At 46.4% G+C, this 22,456-nt stretch overlaps 1 protein-coding gene across 2 annotated transcripts in view; it reads right to left on the bottom strand.

Annotated features, from left to right (window-relative positions):
* The window catches only part of HEG1 (heart development protein with EGF like domains 1), an 84,085-nt gene that overhangs the window by 9,948 nt on the left and 51,681 nt on the right, over positions 1–22,456 (bottom strand). For both annotated transcript variants that reach the window (XM_086402075.1, XM_086402068.1), the window contains 4 exons: positions 19,285–19,419; positions 13,289–13,331; positions 13,117–13,154; positions 2,599–2,686 (listed from right to left, as the gene is read on the bottom strand). In XM_086402075.1, coding sequence (XP_086258201.1) covers positions 2,599–2,686; positions 13,117–13,154; positions 13,289–13,331; positions 19,285–19,419 — 304 coding nt within the window. The remainder of the gene's footprint in view (positions 1–2,598; positions 2,687–13,116; positions 13,155–13,288; positions 13,332–19,284; positions 19,420–22,456) is intronic.

The raw sequence follows: 22,456 nt of genomic DNA, 5'->3' as shown, positions 1-22,456 counted from the left end.
TCTCTCTTTACAAAAGCTGAGAATAGATGTGCCTTTGTGCTGCTCCCTGAGGGGTGGAGCATCCGGTCTCAAACAATGCCTCAATGATTCACAACGACCTTCTCCCAGGGACCAACAGTCACAAACTTTCCCCAGATGGCTGTATTACCTGACAGGGTGCTTAGTAGACAGGTGGCTTCTGTGCCCTGCAGAACTCAAGGTCTGTCTCTCTAGCTCCTAGTCTCACACCCAGAACTTTATTTCTACTCGTGAGGTTTCTCTTGGATGCTTTGATGGCAACTTTGTAAACGACAGGTCAAGACTGAACCCTGAAGTCTGCGTCCCTGGGTGGGAGCAGCTGGCCCTCTGCAGCCTTCCTGGAGATAGAGATTATTTTAAAATGCCCTTTGGGTCAATGGTCAAAAAGATAATTTGCTATTTTTGTAGGTCCCCTCCATTAGACATGTCAGGGTAATTCCTGCCATTTATTACCATCTAAACCAAAGATCTGAGTTTTCCTTTAAATGAATAACCACAGAGAAGGGAACTGACTCCTTTTTCTTCCTTTTCCATTCAAAACCCAGTCCTACTGCTATCCAGGAAGCCTAGAGCCAAGCTTACTACTGTCTGCTTATCTACATGCCTGCCACTTCTCCATTGCTAAATATTCAGGCAACCCCTTTCATCTTTGTTCGCTTCTTAATTTTCCCATTTAAAGTGTAAAAGTCAATGGCTGTTGGTATCCTCAGGGTTACACAGCCATCGGTCGTGCAATTTTAGAACAATTTCATCACCCCAGAAATATACCCCACACTCTTAAGCCATTCTTCCCCAATTCTTCCCCTGTCCATCCAGCCCTAGGCAACTGCCAGTCTACTTTGCCTCTCTTGGATTTGCCTATTCTGGACATTCAAATAAATGGAATCATACAGGTATGGTCTTTTGTGACTGGCTTAATTCACACAGCACACTATTCTCAAGGTTTATCCATGTTATAGTGTGATTCAGTATCTCATTCCTTTTTATGGCAAACAACACTCCAACGTATGGATATATCACGTTTTGTTTATCTATCCATCAGCTGATAGATATTGGGTTACTTTCACCTTTTGGCTATCATGAACAACTCCGCTATGAAAACTTATTCACGCGTTTCTGTGTGAATACCTGTTTTTATTTCTTTTGATACACGAGTGGACATGCTGGGTGGAACGACAACTCTGCTTGACGTTCTGCGACTTTTTCAAAGTGGCTACACCACTGTACATTTTCACCAGCAGTGTATGAGTGTTCTACTTTCCCCACGTTCTCACCAACACTTGTTATTTTCTAGTTTCTGTTTGTTTTAGTAACCATCTTAGTGTTTGTGAAGTGGTATCTGATGCTGTCGGTTTTGACTGCATTTCCCTGCTAAAGACATTGAGCATGCTTCCGTAGGTTTATTGGGTATTTGCATATCTTCTTTATAGAAATGACAATTCAAGTTCTCTGCCCATTTTTAACTTGGTTGCCTTTGATAGGGACAGAGTAAAGGAACAAAATAGGTGATTAAACAGTTAATCCCACTAAGGGATCATGAGTAAAGAAAAAAGTATGGGAGATCCCCTATAAGTTAGTGATCACTCCAGAAAGCAGGTTTGCTTAACCACAAACCCAAGCTGCCTTGCTTTGAAACAAAACCATGCCACACAAGCACAAGACATGCCCCAAACAATAAAACAATGGTAAAACAAGACCCACACCCTGCCCAGTAAGGTCAGTAAGTTAATGATTCCCAAGACGTGTTCCCCTGTGCACACTAAAAACAAAAATACAGGGAAAAGAAAACATTATGCTCAAACCTGAGATGGTTTACCATTTTTAGCAGAGGTTACCACCCTTCTGCTAACTTAAACAGTGCCATGATAGTCCTGGCTTGATCAAGCAGGAATAAGAAAACTCCCCGCCTGACAGGGAGAAGGAGCCGATGACGGAAGCTTGACATCTGCTCAACAATGGCTGGCTCCCCTGCCCCATTCTTCTTTTGGTTATAAAACTGTGGCCCACTAAGTTCTTAGTGCAGCACCCTCCTGCCCACCTGCTTGTAAACCTTAAAAGCATCCTGTTCTCATAAATCCCTTTTCATCCAACACTTTGCTGAATTCTTTCTGCACCAAGACAGAAGACCCTACACTCTACTAAGTCCCAAAATGTGTTCTGTGGTTTCACCTTTTTATTACCGTTGTAAGGATTCCTTATATATTCTAGATACAAGTCTTTTATTAGGCATATGATTTGCAAATACTTTCTCCTCTTCTGTATGTTGTCTTTTTTCACTTTCTTAATAGTGTTCTTTGAAGTGAAGAAGTTTTAATTTTGATGAAGTCCAATCCCTTTTCTTCTGTTGCTTGTGCTTTTGAATATTCTTTTTTTTTTTTTTTTTTAAGTGAAAATCCCATTTGCTGTCCTTTTCTTTCCCCAGTGGCACTATCTATCATGAGTTTCCCTTTTTTTAATGGTTCAGTCACACAATAGGATTTAATACTGTAAACCACCCCACACATTCTTTTAAAAGGGCAAAAAATTGACCCTGGCTTAGCACAGGCAAAGAGGATTAGACTGTGGACTCTTGGCACTCACCTGCAACAGGTAACAATCAGTGCGATGCCCAGGATGAGTAGAAGCCCACCTCCTGCAGCCGCGATCACCACAGTGATAAGCTGATAGGCTAAACAGGTTTAAAAAGGAGAAAAGTGGATTGGGAGCAGACAAAGAATGAACAAAGGAATGCCCCCAAATGGTCCCGTTCCCCACCCCACGGCTACCCCATGCCTCAGCTGGTGACCACTTTTCATTTTCTGGGCCCCCAGCAAAAGCTACTTGGGCCATTTCTGCAATTTCTCCATCGAAGAGGGAGCAGAATGAGCCAACCCAAAATATGTCTCTTTGGTATATTTATTATTTTGAGCTGATATTTTTGAGAAACTGCAGCACCGGAGAAGGTCTAAAACTGAGTATTATTAATAGTTACCCTTTTGTAAGGGAAATGTACATTAGAAAGAGACTTGTACCAGGAAGAAAGCTAGTATCAGAGAGAACTTTTTCACCTGAGAGACTTATCTGCTTGACAACCTTTGTTTCCCAAACATTTCCTCTTCTTACTTTCCTATAAACTGCACTTTCCCCTTTGAAACCCTAGACACCTGGCCTTTTCTTCAGCTCAGGAGGGTATGTGAGCCTCAATCATCTGACTGCCTTTTGAGTTTCACATCTTTGTGGGATCCCCATGTGTATTCACAGAATTAAAATAGTTTTTTCTCCTGTTACTCTGGCTTTTAATGGGGGTAGGGATGTCTCAGCCAAGAATCTGGAAGGGTAGAGGGAAAATGACATTTCCTCCCCTAAACTATTTTGAGAAGAGTTCCCCATTCTTAGCCCCTCCTAGAAGAGGGGCTCCCAGATTCTACCTGCAGACCAGCCTGATGACATTATTACCAATCCACAATCAGATGAGAAAAATTAGAGATGCATGCATGTATTTTTCAAAACCTAAACTTGTTTGGGTTTTTTTCTTAGTTTTAATACTTCCTAAAGTTTGGTCCTTCTTACTTTTTTCCCTCACTTAATTTAGATGCATTTTTTAATGTGTAAATTATGCCTCCAGTAAAGCTGGTTTCTAAAAAGTAATTGGGGGAAAAAGATAATATTTCCTTGGTTACTTCCCATTCTTTGGAGTTTTCTGAAGTTTTTAAATTGATGGTGATATAAAAAATTTTAAACACGGTTTTAGGTTCTTACTTGGTAAAATAAAAAGAAGACAACCACAATTTTTGATTCCACAATTTTATAAGCATCACTGCATAACCCTGGATAGGAACTAAATAGTCTCAACACACACATATGCACACACACACACACTGAATTTAATTATCAGAAATTAGCAGTCACATAAACAAGCACTTATCATGTATAATAAACAATATAAATTTTAATTAATTGATTTCATACCTGTGTATTTATGGGAAAATAATATTTTCAATATAATCTATTAAATATTCAGGTTGTTTTTTGCTGTGGAAATATGATTATAATTGTGCTTTCAGGCTGTAAGGTCCAGTATGAAAAAAAAGAGAGCCAATAACCAGATTTTCTATAGTAAATTAGGATGGAACCATGCTCTTAGGTATTTAGGTAATACCTAAAGTCAAAGGATAATGCATAGAGGTGACAATGGGCAGATTGTGAGAGAGGAGCAAATACAAGAGCAACAGAAATACCCCCAACCACTCACCTGTCTTTTCCTGAAATAACTAGCACAGAAACCTGATTACTATGAAAAACCATCAGTATTAAGATACCCATGAAACAAAGTCAAACTAAGAAATGAGTTATTTCTCTCCCTCACCTCCTGACACATGTAGTCAAGCTTCATTTTTTAAAAGTGAGGACAAAAGACAAACCTCACGCATGTGTCGACTTCTCTTTATCTCCACCAACACAACCCTAGGCCCCCACTGACCCTTGACCAGACAAAGGTAAACACCTCCCAACTCATGTTTCTGTGCCCAGTGTTGCCCACTCAATTAAAAAACCAAACCTAACCACGGCATTTCCCTGCTTCAAAACACCTAGAGTGGCGCCCTTTGTTCCCAAGCAGAGACCCAAGGCTAGTTCCTGCTCTGCTTATCCCTCCACACCAAGTTCATGTTTTCTCACTTCCGGCAAAACAAGCACGCATTTGTCTTGGAAGTGACCCTTGCAGGTGGCTGCGATTGTGGCAGGTTCCCCTCTGAAACAAGCACCCTAAAAGCCCCCTTTGTGTCTGAAAAGAGACAAAGACAGTGGAGACCAGTGCTTCCCAAACCATCCATGGTCAAGGGCCAGTTTTTTTGGCTCGCGCTTTTGGATATTATTTTTAAATAGAGTCTCATTTGTTCCTTTGTCTTTTCCCCTGGGCACCGGCTATCATGAATTTCTTTCTCTCCTTTTTTTTTTTTTAAAGAGTCTGCTGCTGCAAGTTGCTTCAGTCGTGTCCGACTCTGTGCGACCCCATAGACGGCAGCCCACCAGGCCCCACCGTCCCTGGGATTCTCCAGGCAAGAACACTGGAGTGGGTTGCCATTTCCTCCTCCAATGCATGAAAGTGAAAAGTGAAAGTGAAGTCGCTCAGTCGTGTCTGACTCTTGGCGACCCCATGGACTGCAGCCTACCAGGCTCCTCCATCCATGGGATTTTCCAGGCAAGAGTACTGGAGTGGGGTGCCATTGCCTTCTCCTGTAGACCAACACTAAAACACAACGAGGCTCTTCACTTTACAAAGGATCCCATGCTTGGGTGTCACAGCCGCGCTCATGTAAAGGATTCTAAGTGCTTACTTTCTGTTTCTGTACCGTCTTGTTACTGTTCACAGCCCCCCACACTTTGAGGGGCGCTGTGTTATGAGGTGGTTTTATATGACTTCAGGTCCCCTTGATTGTGACAAAAATGAAGTTGCTTTTAAGAACGAAGCTATTGGGGAGCTCCCTGGAGGTCCAGTGGTTAGCACTCTGTGCTCTGACTGCCAGGGCCCAAGTTCAATCTCTGGTTGGGGAACTAAGACCCTGCAAGGCATGCGGCATGCCAAAACAAAACAACAAAAGAATGAAGTTACTGTTTTGCTATAAAAGTGAGAACATGCTTCAGGATGTCATCACCCACATCTATGGCTGCCCACAGCACTTAATGGCACAGCTGGGAGCTTATCAATAGGAACCTATGAAGGAGCACCACGAGTGGGGGAACACAGATTCTACACACTCAAGAGTTTGTGAGGACTCTCTAAGAGCATCCAGTCTGGAGGAGGCTATCCTTTGCTGATCTAAAGCTTTCTGAAGACCCTGGGACACCAGTTCCTCCCACCTCCCAAGGTAAAGGAGACTCTTCTACCAGCAATGCTGGAAGTCGTGCAGCAGTTTAGTCCCGTGAAGATCATCTTGCTTGTCAACACAAGTGTCTTGGTTCCCTAGAAATCTGCTCTGGAAACAAGAACTCTGGCTTTTGTGCTGACAACTGGAGATAGCTGAACCGTCTCTCCTGAGAACCAACTTGTTGAAAGGAAACTGCAGTTAAGTTTAGACTTTATTCCTTTCATCTCCCCTTTCCTGGAACAACAGTGTAATTAATAAATATGTCATTAGTTTGGACTGTTATTTCCTTATTGACTAAGAAACATTATCCTGTATGCTATAGGCCAGTGCGTCTCAAACTCTTCCTGTCCATCTGAATCACCCAGAGGATATGTTAAATCTCAGATGCCTGGTCCCCACCCCAAGAGATTGGATTCAGCAGGTCTGGGCAAGGTCCAAGAAGTTGTATCTCTGGTAAGCTTCTTGGGGATGGAGATGCCATCAACCTGCAGGCCAGATCTTGGGTGGCACTGGCTTAAATTATGCAGGAGAGGAAAGAACACAGGACTGAAAGCCAGAAGACCTCTGTGCGTGTGAGCTCAGGGAAAGCATCTGGGAGGGAACTCACAAAAATGTTCAGACATCAGTGCCACCTCGAGTACTGATGGACTGGTACTTTCTTCATGTTTTTCTGCTTCCCAAACTTTCTTCATGTCTTTATATATAGACACACACAACCTTCTCTAAAAATCTAGAAATTGTATGTGTATATGTGTACATATATAATATACTTTATACACATACATTTTTTAAGAAGTCATTTGATGTTCTCTGGCAGCTATTTCACTGGAAGCTTGTAACAAGCTTGTAGACAATGTAGTCACAGATCTTTTTTCTCACGTTGCTGTTGTTCGGTCGCTAAGCGACGTCCAATTCTTTGTGACCCCATGGACTGCAGCACGCCAGGCTTCCCTGTCCTCCACCCACTATCTCCCGGAGCTTACTCAAACTCATGTCTATCGAGTTGGTGACGCTATCTAGCCATCTCATCCTTTGCTGCCCTCTTCTCTTTTTGCCTTCAATTCTTCCCAGCATCAGGGTCTTTTCTAATGAGTCGGCTCTTCACATCAGGTGGCCAAAGTATTGGAGCTTCAGCATCAGTCCTTCCAATTAATATTTAGGGTTGGTTTCCTTTAGGGTTGACTAGTTTGATCTCCTTGCTGTCCAAGGAACTCTCAAGAATCTTCTCTAGTACTTTTTTCTCATACCTGCAGTCAAGTCAGCTCATGAACTACAACTGATCTTTCACATTTAAGGACTGATTTAGATTCACGATGAGGTCACACAACGATTACAGTGCCTGGGATTTATACCAACGCCTACTATAATGTTCACTAGTCCTGTAGGTTCCCTGAATGTTCAGGTGAGAGTGAAGGTCATGGGTATTGTCTTAGGGTGGTCTGTTCTATCCTTCCTCCTTTGAAGAGATCCTGCAGAATGATGATCCTAGAATTCTTTGTTTTCGTCTTCCACATTTGTTGACATTTCTTTATTCTTCTTATGGTTTGATCATAGGTTGCTGTTTTTGTCATTGCTGTTGCCATTTTTCATTAAACCAACTCACTCTGGGCCTTAGTCTTTCCTATAAGCCATATTTGTCCTTGCTTATGTGGTTATTTGGAATCTATAGGACTGCCTGCTTAGCCAACCGCCTACTGGGAACTATCTACTCCCTTCCACATGCAGGGCTCAGTGGGGCGGTCATGCTTGTACTTTAACACCATCCCAAGCCACAAAAGTTTCATCTGGGAGTAAACACAAGATCCCAACTGGATCAATTAGTTCCTCCCAGGAATCTCATTTTGGAAGACAGAACCTTTTATTTAAAAATGACCAAGGTACTGACACACACTTGAAGCTGTCTGCTGAGCCTGTTTTCCATTGTGAGGCAGCAAGTTTGTGCACAGACCCACAGTAAGAGCCAAGACAGAGATGAAGATGGCTCCATGTTAACATGTGCTCTGAAAAGAAGGTGCCAACCTCCTCTGCTGAGACTCCCCACAACTCCCTGATTCTTGCCACTCCTGAAGTTGGAATTTCATGATTTCCAATAATCCGTCTTCATTGTTCAAGCTAGCTACATTTATTTACCCCAGAAGAATCTTAGTCAATTATGATACTGATTTATAAGAAATAATTTTTATCTGTTCCCCATCCTTGTCCCAGGCATAGCTCCTAAAACTCTAGGAATTTCCTAAGCTTGCAGAGCAATGGTGTCTTTTCTTACATTAGTGACATCTGGATAGCCCTTAGGTAACTCTTGGATGGATGTTTGCTGCCAGGGAAACCAATTTGTGATTAGCCCATTAGAACTTTCGATCCTACCCCCAACCTCCTGGGAAGGAAGAGGGGCTAGAGACTGAATTCAGTCACTAATGGCCAGTGATTTAATCAACTGTGCCTGTGTAATGAAGCCTCCCATAAAACCCCAAAAGGACAGGATTCAGAGAACTCCAGGTTGGTGAAGGTTGGGAAATGAGGGGAGGATGGGAGGGCCAGGAGACGGCATGACATTCCCGGCCCTTCCCCTAACTTGGCCCTGTGCATCTCTTCCATCCAGCTGTTCAGGAATACTCTCCTTTTATAATAAGCTGAAAAGAAAAGTGAAAGTCGCTCAGTCACGTCTGACTCTTTGCGACCCCATGGACTGTCCATGGAATTCTCCACTATTTGCCAGAATACTGGAGTGGGTAGCCTTTCCTTTTTCCAGGGGAATCTTTCCAACCCAGGGATCGAACCCAGGTCTCCTACATTGCAGGCAGATTTTTTTACCAGCTGAGCCACAAGGGAAGCCCAAGAATACTCGAGTGGGGAGCCTATCGCTTCTCCAGCAGATCTTCCCAACCCAGGAATCGAACCGGGGTCTCCTGCATTGCAGGTGGCTTCTGTACCAACTGAGCTGTCAGGGAAGCCAACAGCTCAGAACTCAAACCAGTGGAAATGCTACGTGTGGCAGGAGTCACTCGTAACACACTGCTCAGGAGGAGGAAGAGATCATTAGTTATCCAGCAGTAAGCTTTGAAGTCTCGTGCGTCTCTTCATAAGCTGGCATCTAGTAAAATGTTTCCTGAGTTCTGTGAGCCAGTACAGCAAATCAACGGGCCCTAGGGAGGAGGTCACTGGGACCTCTGATCTACAGTCAGTTAGTCAGAAGCACAGGTGATAACCTGGATGAGGGACTGGGGTCTGCTGGGGAGGGGCGTGGAGTGGGAAAGTCGGCAGGCCCAGCCCTTAAGCTGCGGGATGTACCTGGAGACAGCGTCAGAACTGAGATAACTGGCTTAGTGACGTGGAAAAAAATACATCTGAATTGAGGTCAGAACCGTACCAACCTATATGCCTTCCTTTAAACTTAGGCTTCATTACAGACCTTTCTAGGCGGCCACATTCGTTTCACCTTAAAATTCATTTAGGTCTCCCACTTGCCCTCCCACTGTGTTCATTAGTGAAGTGTGATTAGAGTTCTGCCATTTAAATCTTTCCACTCCTCTTACACCATCTCTCCTTTAGAACTCTGTTCACAACGTTCTTTTTTTTTCCTTTTGAAATTTCCCTTTCTCGCATCTGCAGACTGTAAGTGTGGCCGTAGCACACAAGAGTCGGGAGAGTTGCAATCCCCTCTTCCAGGGCTGCTTCCTTTCAGTTCTGACACCAAGTGAGAGGTTTGCTGTTAACTGCATGAGACTTCCAGCTGCCTGCTGGATAACTAATGAGCTCTTCCTCCTTCTGAGCAGTGTGTTACAAGTGACTCCTGCTGACACGTAGTGTTTCCACTGGTTTGAGTTCTGAGCCTAATGTAACTACAAGGTGAAGACTTCATACACCTGCTGCCAGACTGTAGGTTGAGAAGACAAGGCAGAAAGATCTTTAAGCTGAATGTTTGGTTTCAGTGGAAGAGGAAGAAGATGCCAAGACATGTGGGAGACAGACTCCACATCCTCCTGGCTGCTCAGGGAGCCTGGCAGGGAAGGAGTCTCCACTGGAGAGGCGTGGGGCGTTGGAACGGAAAGGGTGCCTTACGAAAGGATGTGTCGCAGATAAGGAGGAGGGATGGATTAAAATGTCTGCAGCCAGAAAAAGGTAATCTAGGAAAATTATCTGATGATGTTCTATCCTCACCAAGTGACAGTGACCACAAACAGAAGAATGGCAATACAGAGAAAAAAAAAAGATTTTAAATTGATAATAAGAGGGGATGGTTAAGTAAATTATGATATATACAGAGTAGAATTTAACAGAACTATCTAAAGTCACCTTATAATTTATGCCAATGAAAACACTGCACAGTTTACTAAGTTCAAAGGCAGGTTACAAAACAGTATCTTCTGTGAGATCCAATTGCTGTTAAAAAGACACACATACAAACTTCTGGTATACTGCTTCTTAAACTGTGAGATGTATGCAAATCTGCCTATTCACTGAATCCAGGAGTCTGGTTAAAATTCTAATTCAGTAGGTCCAAAGTGAAGAGGTTTGAAATCCTGCATTTCTGACAAGGTCCTGGTTGCTGTTGGTGGTCCTATCCACCACATGTCATACCAGGGATATACAGCAGGGTATTAGCAGTGAGGTTTAATGGGGATGAGACTTTAGTTTTCTTCTTCCCTTGTATCTATCTGCTAATTAATTTGGATTACAGAAGGAAAATTAATGTACAAGTATTTTTTTTTATGTTATGAAAAGAAAAAATTCACCTACTTTAAAAAGAGAAAAACAGGTGAAGCAAACTATGTGGTCATGAGAGATATAATAAAATTGCGAGAAGGAGCCTCTATAAAATTCATGCAAAGAAGGAAATGTGCGTGCCTCAGAAAGGCTGGGATGGGGACAAGGGGAAGTGAGGACACTCTGACAACAGCTCTGTAAGAATTCTAGAGCCACAGGACAGCGGTACGAGAAAACAGAGTTGCTGGGATCTGTGGTAGAAACACATACTTTACACAGAAAGGAAACTAAAAGGGGAGGCCTTGCCGCGCCGGGCAGGTGCACACGGACTAAGGGATGTGAGAGCAGAGCTTGTTCTGCCCTCTCCAGTCTGAAGGACATTCTCTATGAGGAGCGACAAGTGAAATCTGGGCGCAACTAGAAAGCTAATAGGCTGCAGAAAGGCAGGTCAGAGGCTATGCCTAAAGCAAGAATACAGTAGAGCTGGCAGATTTCCAGGAACGCCACATGCGTGGTTGGACAGAGCAGGGTGCCCTAACTCACAGGGCTTGGGTACCAGAGCACGTGTCCCCAGAAGGCTGCAGAGAGCAGAGTTTCTTTTCTACAAAAGGTCCAGCCTGAGTCAGACCCCCAAGAAGGCATTTAAACTGTCTTTCGTGGTGACAGCAGAAGTGACAGGGGTGGGTGGTTATCTCTGTTATTTGGCACAAAACACCAGGTGACAAGTCACAGACCTCACAAGGCATATCCTCACCTAGCTATCAGCATAGGTGGGGATGAAATTCAGGTGCTCCGACTCCTTAACCCACACCAGGGCTGATCGGAGATGGCATGTGCCATTTATTATCAGTGACTATTAATTGCTTTGTGACACTGACATGCAAATAGATGTCAAAGTCATAAAGTGGTATTCACGCCATCAGAGATAACCAGAGTCCCCAACAAAACGTGGCAGAGAGCTAGCCATCCAGGCCAGAGTCTGCCCTCTGCTGGAAATGACTGTGATGACTCGGATAAAAGGGAGGAAAAGGAAATCTCAGGAACAGAGAGAGATCCTGCTACTCCCAAGACCCCACCCACATCATGCGGAGGCATAGGAACTCACAGAACGGTCAGCGGATGTAGCGTACATCATCTCTACATACGTGGTGTTTAATGATCTCTGAAAAGCAAATCACTAACTGCCACCAAGAGCAACGCGCTACTCCCTTCTTTCAACCCTTTCGAGGGTTTTTCACTGATCCATTTTTGCTCTTCCATTCACAGAGAAATAGGAAGCATTTTCTAGTGAAACCTAGTCAGGGAGCTGTTTGACCACAAGCAAGTGAGAAGTACTGGCTCATCCTACGAGGGGCCGAGGAGCCCCAGGAGGACAGGCAGCGGGGTCCTGCTCCCGGCTCAGCCCCAGCCGGCTACATCTCTCCACACGTTGTCGTGTCTCACTCACACTCTTATTAAACCAAGTACACCTGTGATATTGTGCTATAAGAAAGAGCTGCCTAGTCTTCACCCTCCTCCCGTTTCTTGCATGAGAGCTTTAAAAACATTTGGAATTTATGACTGATGGGGTAAAGGTAGCATCTCTTATTAAATAAAGTCATGTCCACTTGTGGGAGAGTAAACTTAAGACTATGGACTGCTGGAAGATTCTACAGAATGAGCGACAAAGCTATTCTAAAGTGCTGACTGTTACCATTCCTTTTTCATCCTATATCCTAGAATTTCTTTCAATAGTTTTGAGGGTCACTTTAACTTCTTAGGTCTCAGGATAAGAAAATGTCAGTGAAAGTGATCTGAAATGAATCCCAACTGCTCTTCTCAGAGAAGTAAATTGAGTGTGAAACATGCCACATGCATGGTCAGTGCCCCTCGACCATTGTACTCCAGGGGCACAGACGTCAGCTAAGATCAGGGGCCTCCCTAGTCTGCATCCAGCCATGACCCCCGCCCTGACGACTCTGGTCTAAATGGCCCCACGCTCTCTGTCCTTCTCACTGCCTCCTGACTTGATTTTCTTGATCAAAAATGCCTTCCTGCTCTAAGACTTGCTAGTTCTACAGAGGCTACTGACTAGAGTCTAAATTCTCAGGCTCTATCAAAAACCCCAAGAATCTGATCCTCACATACTCTGCCAACCTAATCCTTCACTCTCTACCTTCCTCTGTCCCAGTCACACCTACTTACACACTGCCCTCCAGAATCACAGGCCCAGACTGGCCCGAGACCTTTGTTCAGGTTGTCCCCTCTGCCTGGATTCCTTCTCCCTCCATACCAGTCACTGCCGGTCTTCTTCCAGTTCCAGCCCCTCTAAGTACCCAGGAGGTTCTTCTATTCTCCTGGGGGTGGTCCCTCCCTCCCAGCCACATTTATTGACTGATACTCCTCTGTCCGGCTATCTAGGAAATTTATCTAGGTAAATAAATAAATGTTGACCTCCCCCTACAAACCTCCAGCCCTGGTGAGCACTCTGCTCTCCAGGGTGAGGGCAGGGAATAGACATATGTCACCAGCCCTGCCCACATGGAGCTCGGGACGCCCGCATACTTACGGTTTCCACAGTTGAGACCACCAAGACCGAATGGGCAACTGCGAGTTGACAGGAAAAAAAAGAACAAGAATTAGTTTCAAATATCAGAAGAAATTACTGAGGCAACTTACCTACATAACTTCCAAATAAGGTTTGGAACAAATTCGTCAGAATAAATGAACATGCTGCCTACCTCATACAGGTTTCATTTTCAAGCCTATATCCATCTTCACAGGCTGAAAGAGAAAATGAAAATCCATGATCGTGTCTATTAACTTATCTTGGCCCAACTGATGGTTAACAAAACTGGCCACCCTAAAGTTCACAAGAATGTTCTAGAACCAAAAGGCTACAAAATAGCTTTGTTGTAGGTTATTTAGTTGCTGAGTCATGTCTGACCCCAACCCTATAGACTGTATGCCAGGCTCCTCTGTCCATGAGATTTTCCAGGCAATAATACTGGAGTGGGTTGCCATTTCCTTATCCAGAGGATCTTCCTGACCCAGGGATTGAACCTGTGTCTCTTGCATTGGCAGGTGGATTCTTCACCACACAGCCACCCGGGAAGCCCACAAATAACTTTAGAATTATCTAAAACCTGGCCTAAATACTGCTGCCAGCTCAATCTTTAATATCAAAAAGCCCCCAAAACTTAACCTCTTAGTGATTCTAGCTTCTCAGCTATAAAAAAAGGATAATAATAATTTTTTTTTATAGTTTCTTGGAGGGGATTAAGGAAAATAAGGCATGCAAATGACTTACCACAGGACCTAGCATGCAGTAACCACTAACTGTAATTGTAACTATTATCTAACATTTGCAATTATTTTTGGAAGTTCTCTGTGGTCCCTGAGTAACTTCCTTCCATAAACAAAAGATAAATGCCTCACCGTCTTTAAGTCAAACCTTCTTTAACCTGCCGTTGGCTCTGTTAGCGCCCTTCCATCAGGAAGTGAGAAAGCCATGGTCCATGGTCAGTTTCCATAAGAGAATGCTCACCCTGTGGTCTGTGTAGTGGATTCTGGACATACCTAGCTGAGCCCTAATCAGCACATCACACAAGACTATAGCTTTGAACCCTCTGGCATTGAGGCTTAATAGACCACTGCTTCACTGAAGGCTGTGGGCCAGTCATTCCCCTGCATCAGCAGTTCCTGCACTGATCTGATTACGGAACATTTTCAGCACTACAATAAGCTGATAGAACATCACAAGCCCTAACATGTGCTTGGATGAAAGTAGATAATAAAAAATAGCCTCTCAGATAAATTCACTGCTGCAAGGAATGACAGAAATTTGACTCATCGTTAATGTATGATATACGCTGCACACAAGAATCACAGTTAAGTAAAGGAACATAGCACAGAGCAGTAATCTCTAGACAGACAGCACACACACTGATGGCAACGTTTGAGTGCCAGCAGCACGTGGCTCAAAGGCTGCAGGCCCCACAGATTGCGAGATCGCTCACAGACTTCCCTTCAAGAATCGGTGCGTCCTAACATTTAACTATGTGGGCTTCCCAGGCAGTGCTAGTGGTAAGGAACCTGCCTGCCAATGCAGGAGACATAAGAGACTAGGGTTCCACTCCTGGATTGGGAAGATCCCCTGGAGAAGCGCAAGGCAACCCACTCCAGTATTCTTGCCTGGAAAATCCCATGGAAAGAGGAGCCTAGTGGGGCTACAGTCCACAGGGTCCCAAAGAGTCGGACACGACTGAAGCGACTTGGCACGCACACATGTAGACGTGCTTGATGTTGTTCTATTTTTCACTGTTAGACACTAAATGATTCTAGCATCTATTTTATTGTCATAGACTATTGACATATCACTAGAGTCTTACAGAATGGTGTGGGAAATACTGTTCTAAATAACCTAAATTCTCTCACAGCAGATCATGAGAGCTGTGAGCCTGCACTGCACTGTTTCAGCTCCCCTGGATTCACTTCTCCTGAGCTACACTTGCTTTATTAAAGGCAATCTATTAGTAGCAGCAGCCCCAGGCATAGCCTAGGGTATTTATCACAGGCTATCATGGATCACATTGTGGACTTTCCAGAGAAATTTCTCTTGGGTCCCAGGATCTAGAAAAATGGGGATGGTCCTAAAGAACTATTTATTTTATGGTTACTATTTTTTTCCCCCAAATCACGTTTCTCTCTTTGCCTTAGCGTCCCAGATGTTCAGAACTTGAGTGAGTGCCTATCTTTACCAAACAAGTGAGAACTTAGGGTATATCTTTTTGTATGTTCATGTTCCTTCTAGCCTCAACAAAGTAGTCATTGTATTTCTCCTTCAACCTTATTTACCTTTTAAATTAAATCTCATTTTGTTACAGTGAATTTTCATTAGGTGCTTCAAATCATTTTTGCAATAAGTTTGAGTATGATCATCGGAGAAGGCAATGGCACCCCACTCCAGTACTCTTGCCTGGAAAATCCCATGGATGGAGGAGCCTGGTGGGCTGCAGTCCATAGGGTCGTTGAGGGTCGGACACAACTGAATGACTTCACTTTCACACATTGGAGAAGGCAATGGCAACCCACTCCAGTGTTCTTGCCTGGAGGTCCCAGGGACGGGGGAGCCTGGTGGGCTGCCGTCTGTGGGGTCACACAGAGTTAGACATGACTGAAGTGACTTAGCAGCAGCAGCAGCAGAGTATGATCATACCCATTTCAGGAAGGAGGAACCAGGCCCCGCGCCCAAATCTTTGATGACTTTGAGTAGGCCTCACGTAGGGGTGGGTGGGTGTGGGTGTGGGTGCCTTGCTCAGTTGTGTCTGACTCTTTGCAACCCCATAGACTACAGCCCACAGGCTCCTCAGTCCAAGGAATTCTTCAGGCAGGAATACTGGAGTGGGCAGCCATTCTCTTTTCTAGAGCATCTTCCCCACCCAGGGATCAAACCTGAGTCTCTTATGTCTTCTGCATTTCAGGCAGATTCTTTACCATCTGAGCCACCAGGGAAGCCCTTACTCAGGTGGACCTTCTCTAAGGAACAAGCAGAGCACTCCTGTCTCCCTGGAGTGGAAGTGCCATGCCTGGCAGTCCCCACACTACAGCTGGGTCATGGGAGCAGGGAAAGCTGCCCTTGGGTGACCCTTGGCTCTGACTGCAGGGCAGCCACACAGGGACTGGAGGTGCCCATGACTCATCCCCACCCATCTCAGCCCCAAGGCAGGTTGATGTCACACTAGTCTGTTCTGTTCTGAACATTTCTTCCTGGAAAAGTTTTTACATCAGCTCTACCGACCCAACCCTCATTTGCTGGGTAGGAGCTTTCCACACCATGGCTGTCATCCACCCAGATGTAAGGTCCTTGTGTTGTCCTGTCTGTGAGCTGATGGGCTGGGCTGTTTTCACGTAGCTTCAGAAGTGGCCTGGCTTCCTGGTATAATGATATTTCCTTAGTTCAGATGGGCCCATTCAGTCATTCATCAAAGACCGACTGCTACCATGGGCCTGGTACCATGGGCTACCATGGGCTGCTCTCAGGCTCTGGGAGGGAAGCCTTGTCACAGGGCACTCCAGTGGGCCTGAGGACCCAGCTCCTCGTCTCCACACCCTAGAGTGACCCTGACCCACACAGCACTGAAGATGAAATCAATGTGGCAGTATTCATATATGCCCGAAGTGGGCTCCCCCTATTGATATGAACATAAGCACATTCAGGCCTTCTGGCCTTTTAACATAAAATCAGTACATGGTAGAGTCTTTAGGCTTTTTTGCTCCCTTGCAGGAAACCAAATCAAGACCTGCCAACCTTGTCCTATCGTATTTGCTGCCTATCGTCCATTTGTTTCTTCAACAGACGTTTGTGGAACCCCACAATGTACAAACATATTCTACAGAGAGCCACCCACTTCCCTGGTGGCTCAGACAGGAATGAATCTGTCTGCAATGCAAGAGATCTGGGTTCGATCCCTGGGTTGGGAAGATCCCCTGGAGAAGGGAAAGGCTGCTCACTCCAGTATTTTTGCCTGGAGAATCCCATGGAGGCGTGCTGAGCAGCGCTGTGAACTTCACACATCAGCCTAGACCTCACTGAGAAGTATCAGTCACTTAGCAGTGTTCAACTCTTTGGGACCCCATGGACTGTAGCCTGCAAGGCTCCTCTGTCCAAGTATCTGCAGTCTAGTCAGAGGAAGAGACTTGCTAATGGGTGGTTGGGATCCATCAGGATGTCTGCATGATGGAAGGAAGCTACAAGACATCTATCGGAAGGACACCTACTTTAATTTTACATGAGGCTTTGAAAGTCTGGTAAAGACATTTTATGTGAGATAGTAGGAAGTATGTGTGTGTGTGTACAACAAAAAACAATATGCAGTTGCTAATATGCAACTGTTAATTGTAGAGATTTAGAAAACACACACCCACATGCCTTTATCCTCAGTTTACACCAGGGATTTTACCCACATTTGAGGTGTCCTAAAGAGAACTCCTTTTAACCAACCCTGTGCTCCAGCACCAACGGCCAGAAGATGTCACTGTAACCCCTCAGAACCCAGCCACAGGTCTGTGGCCCAAGGAGCTCCAGGATCCATTCATGGAGCCCTGATTGTCACGGGTGAAAATCTAACCAACAGGATGCCGCAGAAACCAGGCTAAGTAGGGCCTTGGCCGTAAGCCCAAAAGCTAACCACGGCTTCCTTATTCCGATTCTTGGGTCACTACTTAACACACATAATGTTGCTGGTGCCTGTGTCCCTGCGAATGGTAAATCTTCGGCAGCTCTGCTATTGCTAACGCTAGTCTGTAAGCGACACAATTAGGAAATTGTGGACTTGCCCAGAGAGGTAAATGACTTAGGCCAGTCAGAAGCAGAGGTGGCAGGGCTACTCTTGAGACCACCTGAAATTGCACAGGCCCTGTGCACAGAAGCCACCACTCCTCGGCCCCAGCACACGTGGATGTCAGCAGATGTCCCCTACCCGCCCGAAGTGGGCTCAGTGCCCCAGTTAAGACAGGCCAGGAGCACTCTGCATGAAACCAGGTAAGAAGGAACTAGGAAGCAGCATCTCCACATCAGAGTGGTAGACTGGCGGGGTGCTGAGCAGTGCCCTGAGTGTCAGCATCAGGCCCGCTGCCCCAGCGTAGGCCCCCTCTCCAAACCCTGCTCAGGGCTGCATGCAGAGCCGAGAAGCTGCACTTTTAAAGTACCTAAGTCAGAGGGTCCGAATCTCAGGATACAGCACTGCCCTGAGATGCATTTTTATCCTCTCCTCTAACAGGAGGTCCTGACGGAAATAAGTGGCATGTCACCTTCCCTAGGACACTGTTTTCACTCAGATTCCAGTACATCTGTCACTGGCAGGTGTTGACTGAGCAGGAAAACTGGGCCACACACGTTCTCATGTGATGCGAGGCCTAAGGCTACATGACACCTTTATGTTGCCAGTTTTCCTGTGACTGTGAATTGCAGCAGGCTTTCATAAGTCAGGGTATCCAGTGCTCTGGATTTTAATACATTTTTTTTTAAAGCAGTATTCGTGCACTGTATTCACTGAACAGCCCATGTATGAAACTGGATGAATTTAATCCTCACCCAAAGGTTAGCAGAATCAGGTTTCTGACATAAAATCTTTTAAACCAGAACCCACTGGTTCAATAATAACCTGGGTAAAACACAAGAGCAAATGCTGATGGCTTACAAAGTACCTCCATAACCACTGCCTCTTTAATTCCTAGAATATCTGATGAAGCCTCACTGCACCCACTGCACAGAAGAGGGAACTCGGGCTCAGCGAAGCAAAGTGACTTGCCCGAGAGAGGACGGGCAGGCAGAAGAGGGTTCTGACTCAGGTCTCCCAAGCTGCCAGCTACTGCTAAAGGGTACACCCCTGCCTTCATGCTGGTATTTCCATTTTAAAAGATTAGCAGACAATAGAATAAAGCTTTAGGAATTAAAACAGTAATTTTTCTAACTTCCTTTAAGTAGGAAAAAAAAGAAAAGGCCTGGCCACCCCAGGCATTCCATTCTTTTTTCTTTTCCTTTGAATCTGATTGGCCAGACTAGTGCGCACCAGTCAGAGATAATGCTATTATTCCAAGGAGATAACAAATTCAACCCTGCTGGGAGCCAAACAACCAGGACCAGTTACCCCCAGATTAGAACAGTCACCCCCAGAGCAGACAGAGGCCCCTCCCCACCATCCCTCGGGCCCCAGGGCCCCAGACCTGCTGCTACCTCGACAGGAGTGGTCCATCTTGTTGAACTGGAAGTAACCAGACTTGCACTGGCACAGCGCGACCCCGTCCAAATCGGTGCAGATGGAGGTCTCCTTGTCACATTCTGGAGTCTTCCGCTTGCACAAGCTGCCCGCTGAAATGGAAAAACAAGACACTGAAACAAAACAAAACCTCCTCCATGTCAAACACTTAGATGCATGAACTTTCTATTTCAAGAGGCTCAGAGAACAGTTTCCAAAAGAGCCTGCGTGAAGTGCACTCCTCTCAGGGGGTCCTTCTGCGCTGCCTTCTTCCACTCCTTCCCGGGGCTGGCCCAGCCTGTTACTAAAAGTTTACACAGCGTGCCACAGAGAGAAAGCAAACCCAGAAGAAATAGGGTGGCATCCCCAACTCCAGCATCCCCTGCAAATACAGCCCCCAATAGGTGGGGTCCTCTGCACCTTCTCACTCAAGGGCTGCAGTGGAGAACCAGCCCAAACCCAGAAAGCATGCCCCTGCCCTCTCAGGGAAGAAGACCTGTCTCAGCCCACTGCTGCCGAGTAGAGTCGAGAAGAGGAGTGGAATGTAATCTGGGTATCTGTGCTCCGTCACTGTCCGCCTCCCCTGCGCCTGGGGCTGGCTCGGCTCTGGGTGGCCAGCACCTGGCGGGACTGGTCACACACTCAGGCTTGACACACACATGCTGAAGGTGGCACTCGACAACCGGTTACCGGGCCGAGAGGGCGCTCACCCTTCCCTGCTCTGCCTCCCTCACTTTAGCCTCAGTTCTTCTATGTGTGCATATCCACCTGGCTTTGTCCAGCCCTGGGCATGTGGGCCATGCTCATTTCAAGGACGACAAAGAACTCTTTCATGATCATCAAAGAGCATTCACTGAGGCGCGTGTGGCCCTCTGAGGTTGCACACAGTGAATCCTCGCTTGGGCTGTATATGGCAGGCCCTCTGTGAGGCTGTAAACAGCAGGCCCTCTCAGAGGCTGTATACAGCACGCCCTCTGTGAGGCTGTAAACAGCAGGCCCTCTCAGAGGCTGTATACAGCACGCCCTCTGTGAGGCTGTAAACAGCAGGCCCTCTGTGAGGCTGTATACAGCAGGCCCTCTCAGAGGTTGTAAACAACAGGCCCTCTCAGAGGTATAAACAGCAGGCCCTCTCAGAGGCTGTATACAGCAGGCCCTCTCAGAGGCTGTAAACAGCAGGCCCTCTGTGAGGCTGTAAACAGCAGGCCCTCTCAGAGGCTGTATACAGCAGGCCCTCTCAGAGGCTGTATACAGCAGGCCCTCTGTGAGGCTGTAAACAGCAAGCCCTCTGTGAGGCTGTAAACAGCAGGCCCTCTGTGAGGCTGTAAACAGCAGGCCCTCTCAGAGGCTGTATACAGCACGCCCTCTGTGAGGCTGTAAACAGCAGGCCCTCTGTGAGGCTGTATACAGCAGGCCCTCTCAGAGGTTGTAAACAGCAGGCCCTCTCAGAGGCTGTATACAGCAGGCCCTCTCAGAGGCTGTAAACAGCAGGCCCTCTGAGAGGCTGTAAATAGCAGGCCCTCTCAGAGGCTGTATACAGCAGGCCCTCTCAGAGGCTGTAAACAGCACGCCCTCTGTGAGGCTGTAAACAGCAGGCCCTCTCAGAGGCTGTATACAGCAGGCCCTCTCAGAGGCTGTAAACAGCACGCCCTCTGTGAGGCTGTAAACAGCAGGCCCTCTGTGAGGCTGTAAACAGCAGGCCCTCTGTGAGGCTGTAAACAGCAGGCCCTCTCAGAGGCTGTATACAGCACGCCCTCTGTGAGGCTGTAAACAGCAGGCCCTCTGAGAGGCTGTAAATAGCAGGCCCTCTCAGAGGCTGTATACAGCAGGCCCTCTCAGAGGCTGTAAACAGCACGCCCTCTGTGAGGCTGTAAACAGCAGGCCCTCTCAGAGGCTGTAAACAGCAGGCCCTCTCAGAGGCTGTATACAGCAGGCCCTCTCAGAGGCTGTAAACAGCAGGCCCTCTGTGAGGCTGTAAACAGCAGGCCCTCTCAGAGGCTGTATACAGCAGGCCCTCTCAGAGGCTGTATACAGCAGGCCCTCTGAGAGGCTGTAAACAGCAGGCCCTCTGTGAGGCTGTAAACAGCAGGCCCTCTCAGAGGCTGTAAACAGCAGGCCCTCTCAGAGGCTGTAAACAGCAGGCCCTCTCAGAGGCTGTATACAGCAGGCCCTCTGAGAGGCTGTACACAGCAGGCCCTCTCAGAGGTGTAAACAGCAGGCCCTCTCAGAGGCTGTACACAGCAGGCCCTCTCAGAGGCTGTACACAGCAGGCCCTCTGTGAGGCTGTGCACAGTGAACCCTCTCTCGGGTTGAATGGGTTGTATACAGCAGGCCCTCACGAGGCACTAACCAGCAGGCCCTTTCTGAGGTTGTACACAGCGGACACAGTGAGGGTGCTTTTACCATCTAAGATAGGTCTGGACAAAAAGCACACATAATTGGGATTTACAGACAACAGAACAGAAACATAAATCAAGGGATAGTGGAGAGTATCTTATTTACACCATTTACAGACTGACGTACACCGCTGTTTTTGGTGGGTGTGAACAAGTTCAGCGTGGGGACAGAGCTGAGCAAGGGCCACAGGTGCACACCGGGCAGCGAGGTTTGGGCTCCCTTCTCCCACCTGAAGGCCACCACCACCTGATGCAAAAAACCAAACCAGGTGCCTGCTCTTCACGCGGCAAAACTGCGCCCCCTCCCAACCTCAGGCAGGCTCGTGTGACCCTGGACACCCCCCAGGGACCCCGGCATCCGCCCCCTTGTCTGAGTCCTGAGAGCTGGGGGCCTATGGGTGGCTTGCTCACAGGGAGGTTAGCTTAGGACACAGCTTCAGCTCTCGGTGCTGAATTTCCTGTCTTTATCAGTGGAAGCTGGCGTGCTAAATCAGAACCCTATTTGTGTGTGTGATAGAATTTCCTTTGTTTATTGTAAAAGGTTTGCATTTAAGGGAGAAAAATGAAAAATGGAAAATCTCACCAAGCAAACTGTGAAGCTGGCACAGAGGGCGTACGAAAAGGCCACAATCTCTCATCTAAACTTTTTGAAGTCTTAACATAAAGAAATACCTCCAGCACAAAAGGCAATTCCAGGCCGGTACTAGTTTGTGCAGCAGCCAGTCTGAGCTGCCTGGGCTGATTAGATATTTTCTGG

Source organism: Bos grunniens, chromosome 1, assembly GCF_055505025.1.
Source record: "Bos grunniens cultivar Pamir isolate PY7600 chromosome 1, Bosgru_T2T1.0, whole genome shotgun sequence".
NCBI classification, from domain to species: Eukaryota; Metazoa; Chordata; class Mammalia; order Artiodactyla; family Bovidae; genus Bos; species Bos grunniens.
This window is presented reverse-complemented; position numbering and strand designations above follow the sequence as displayed.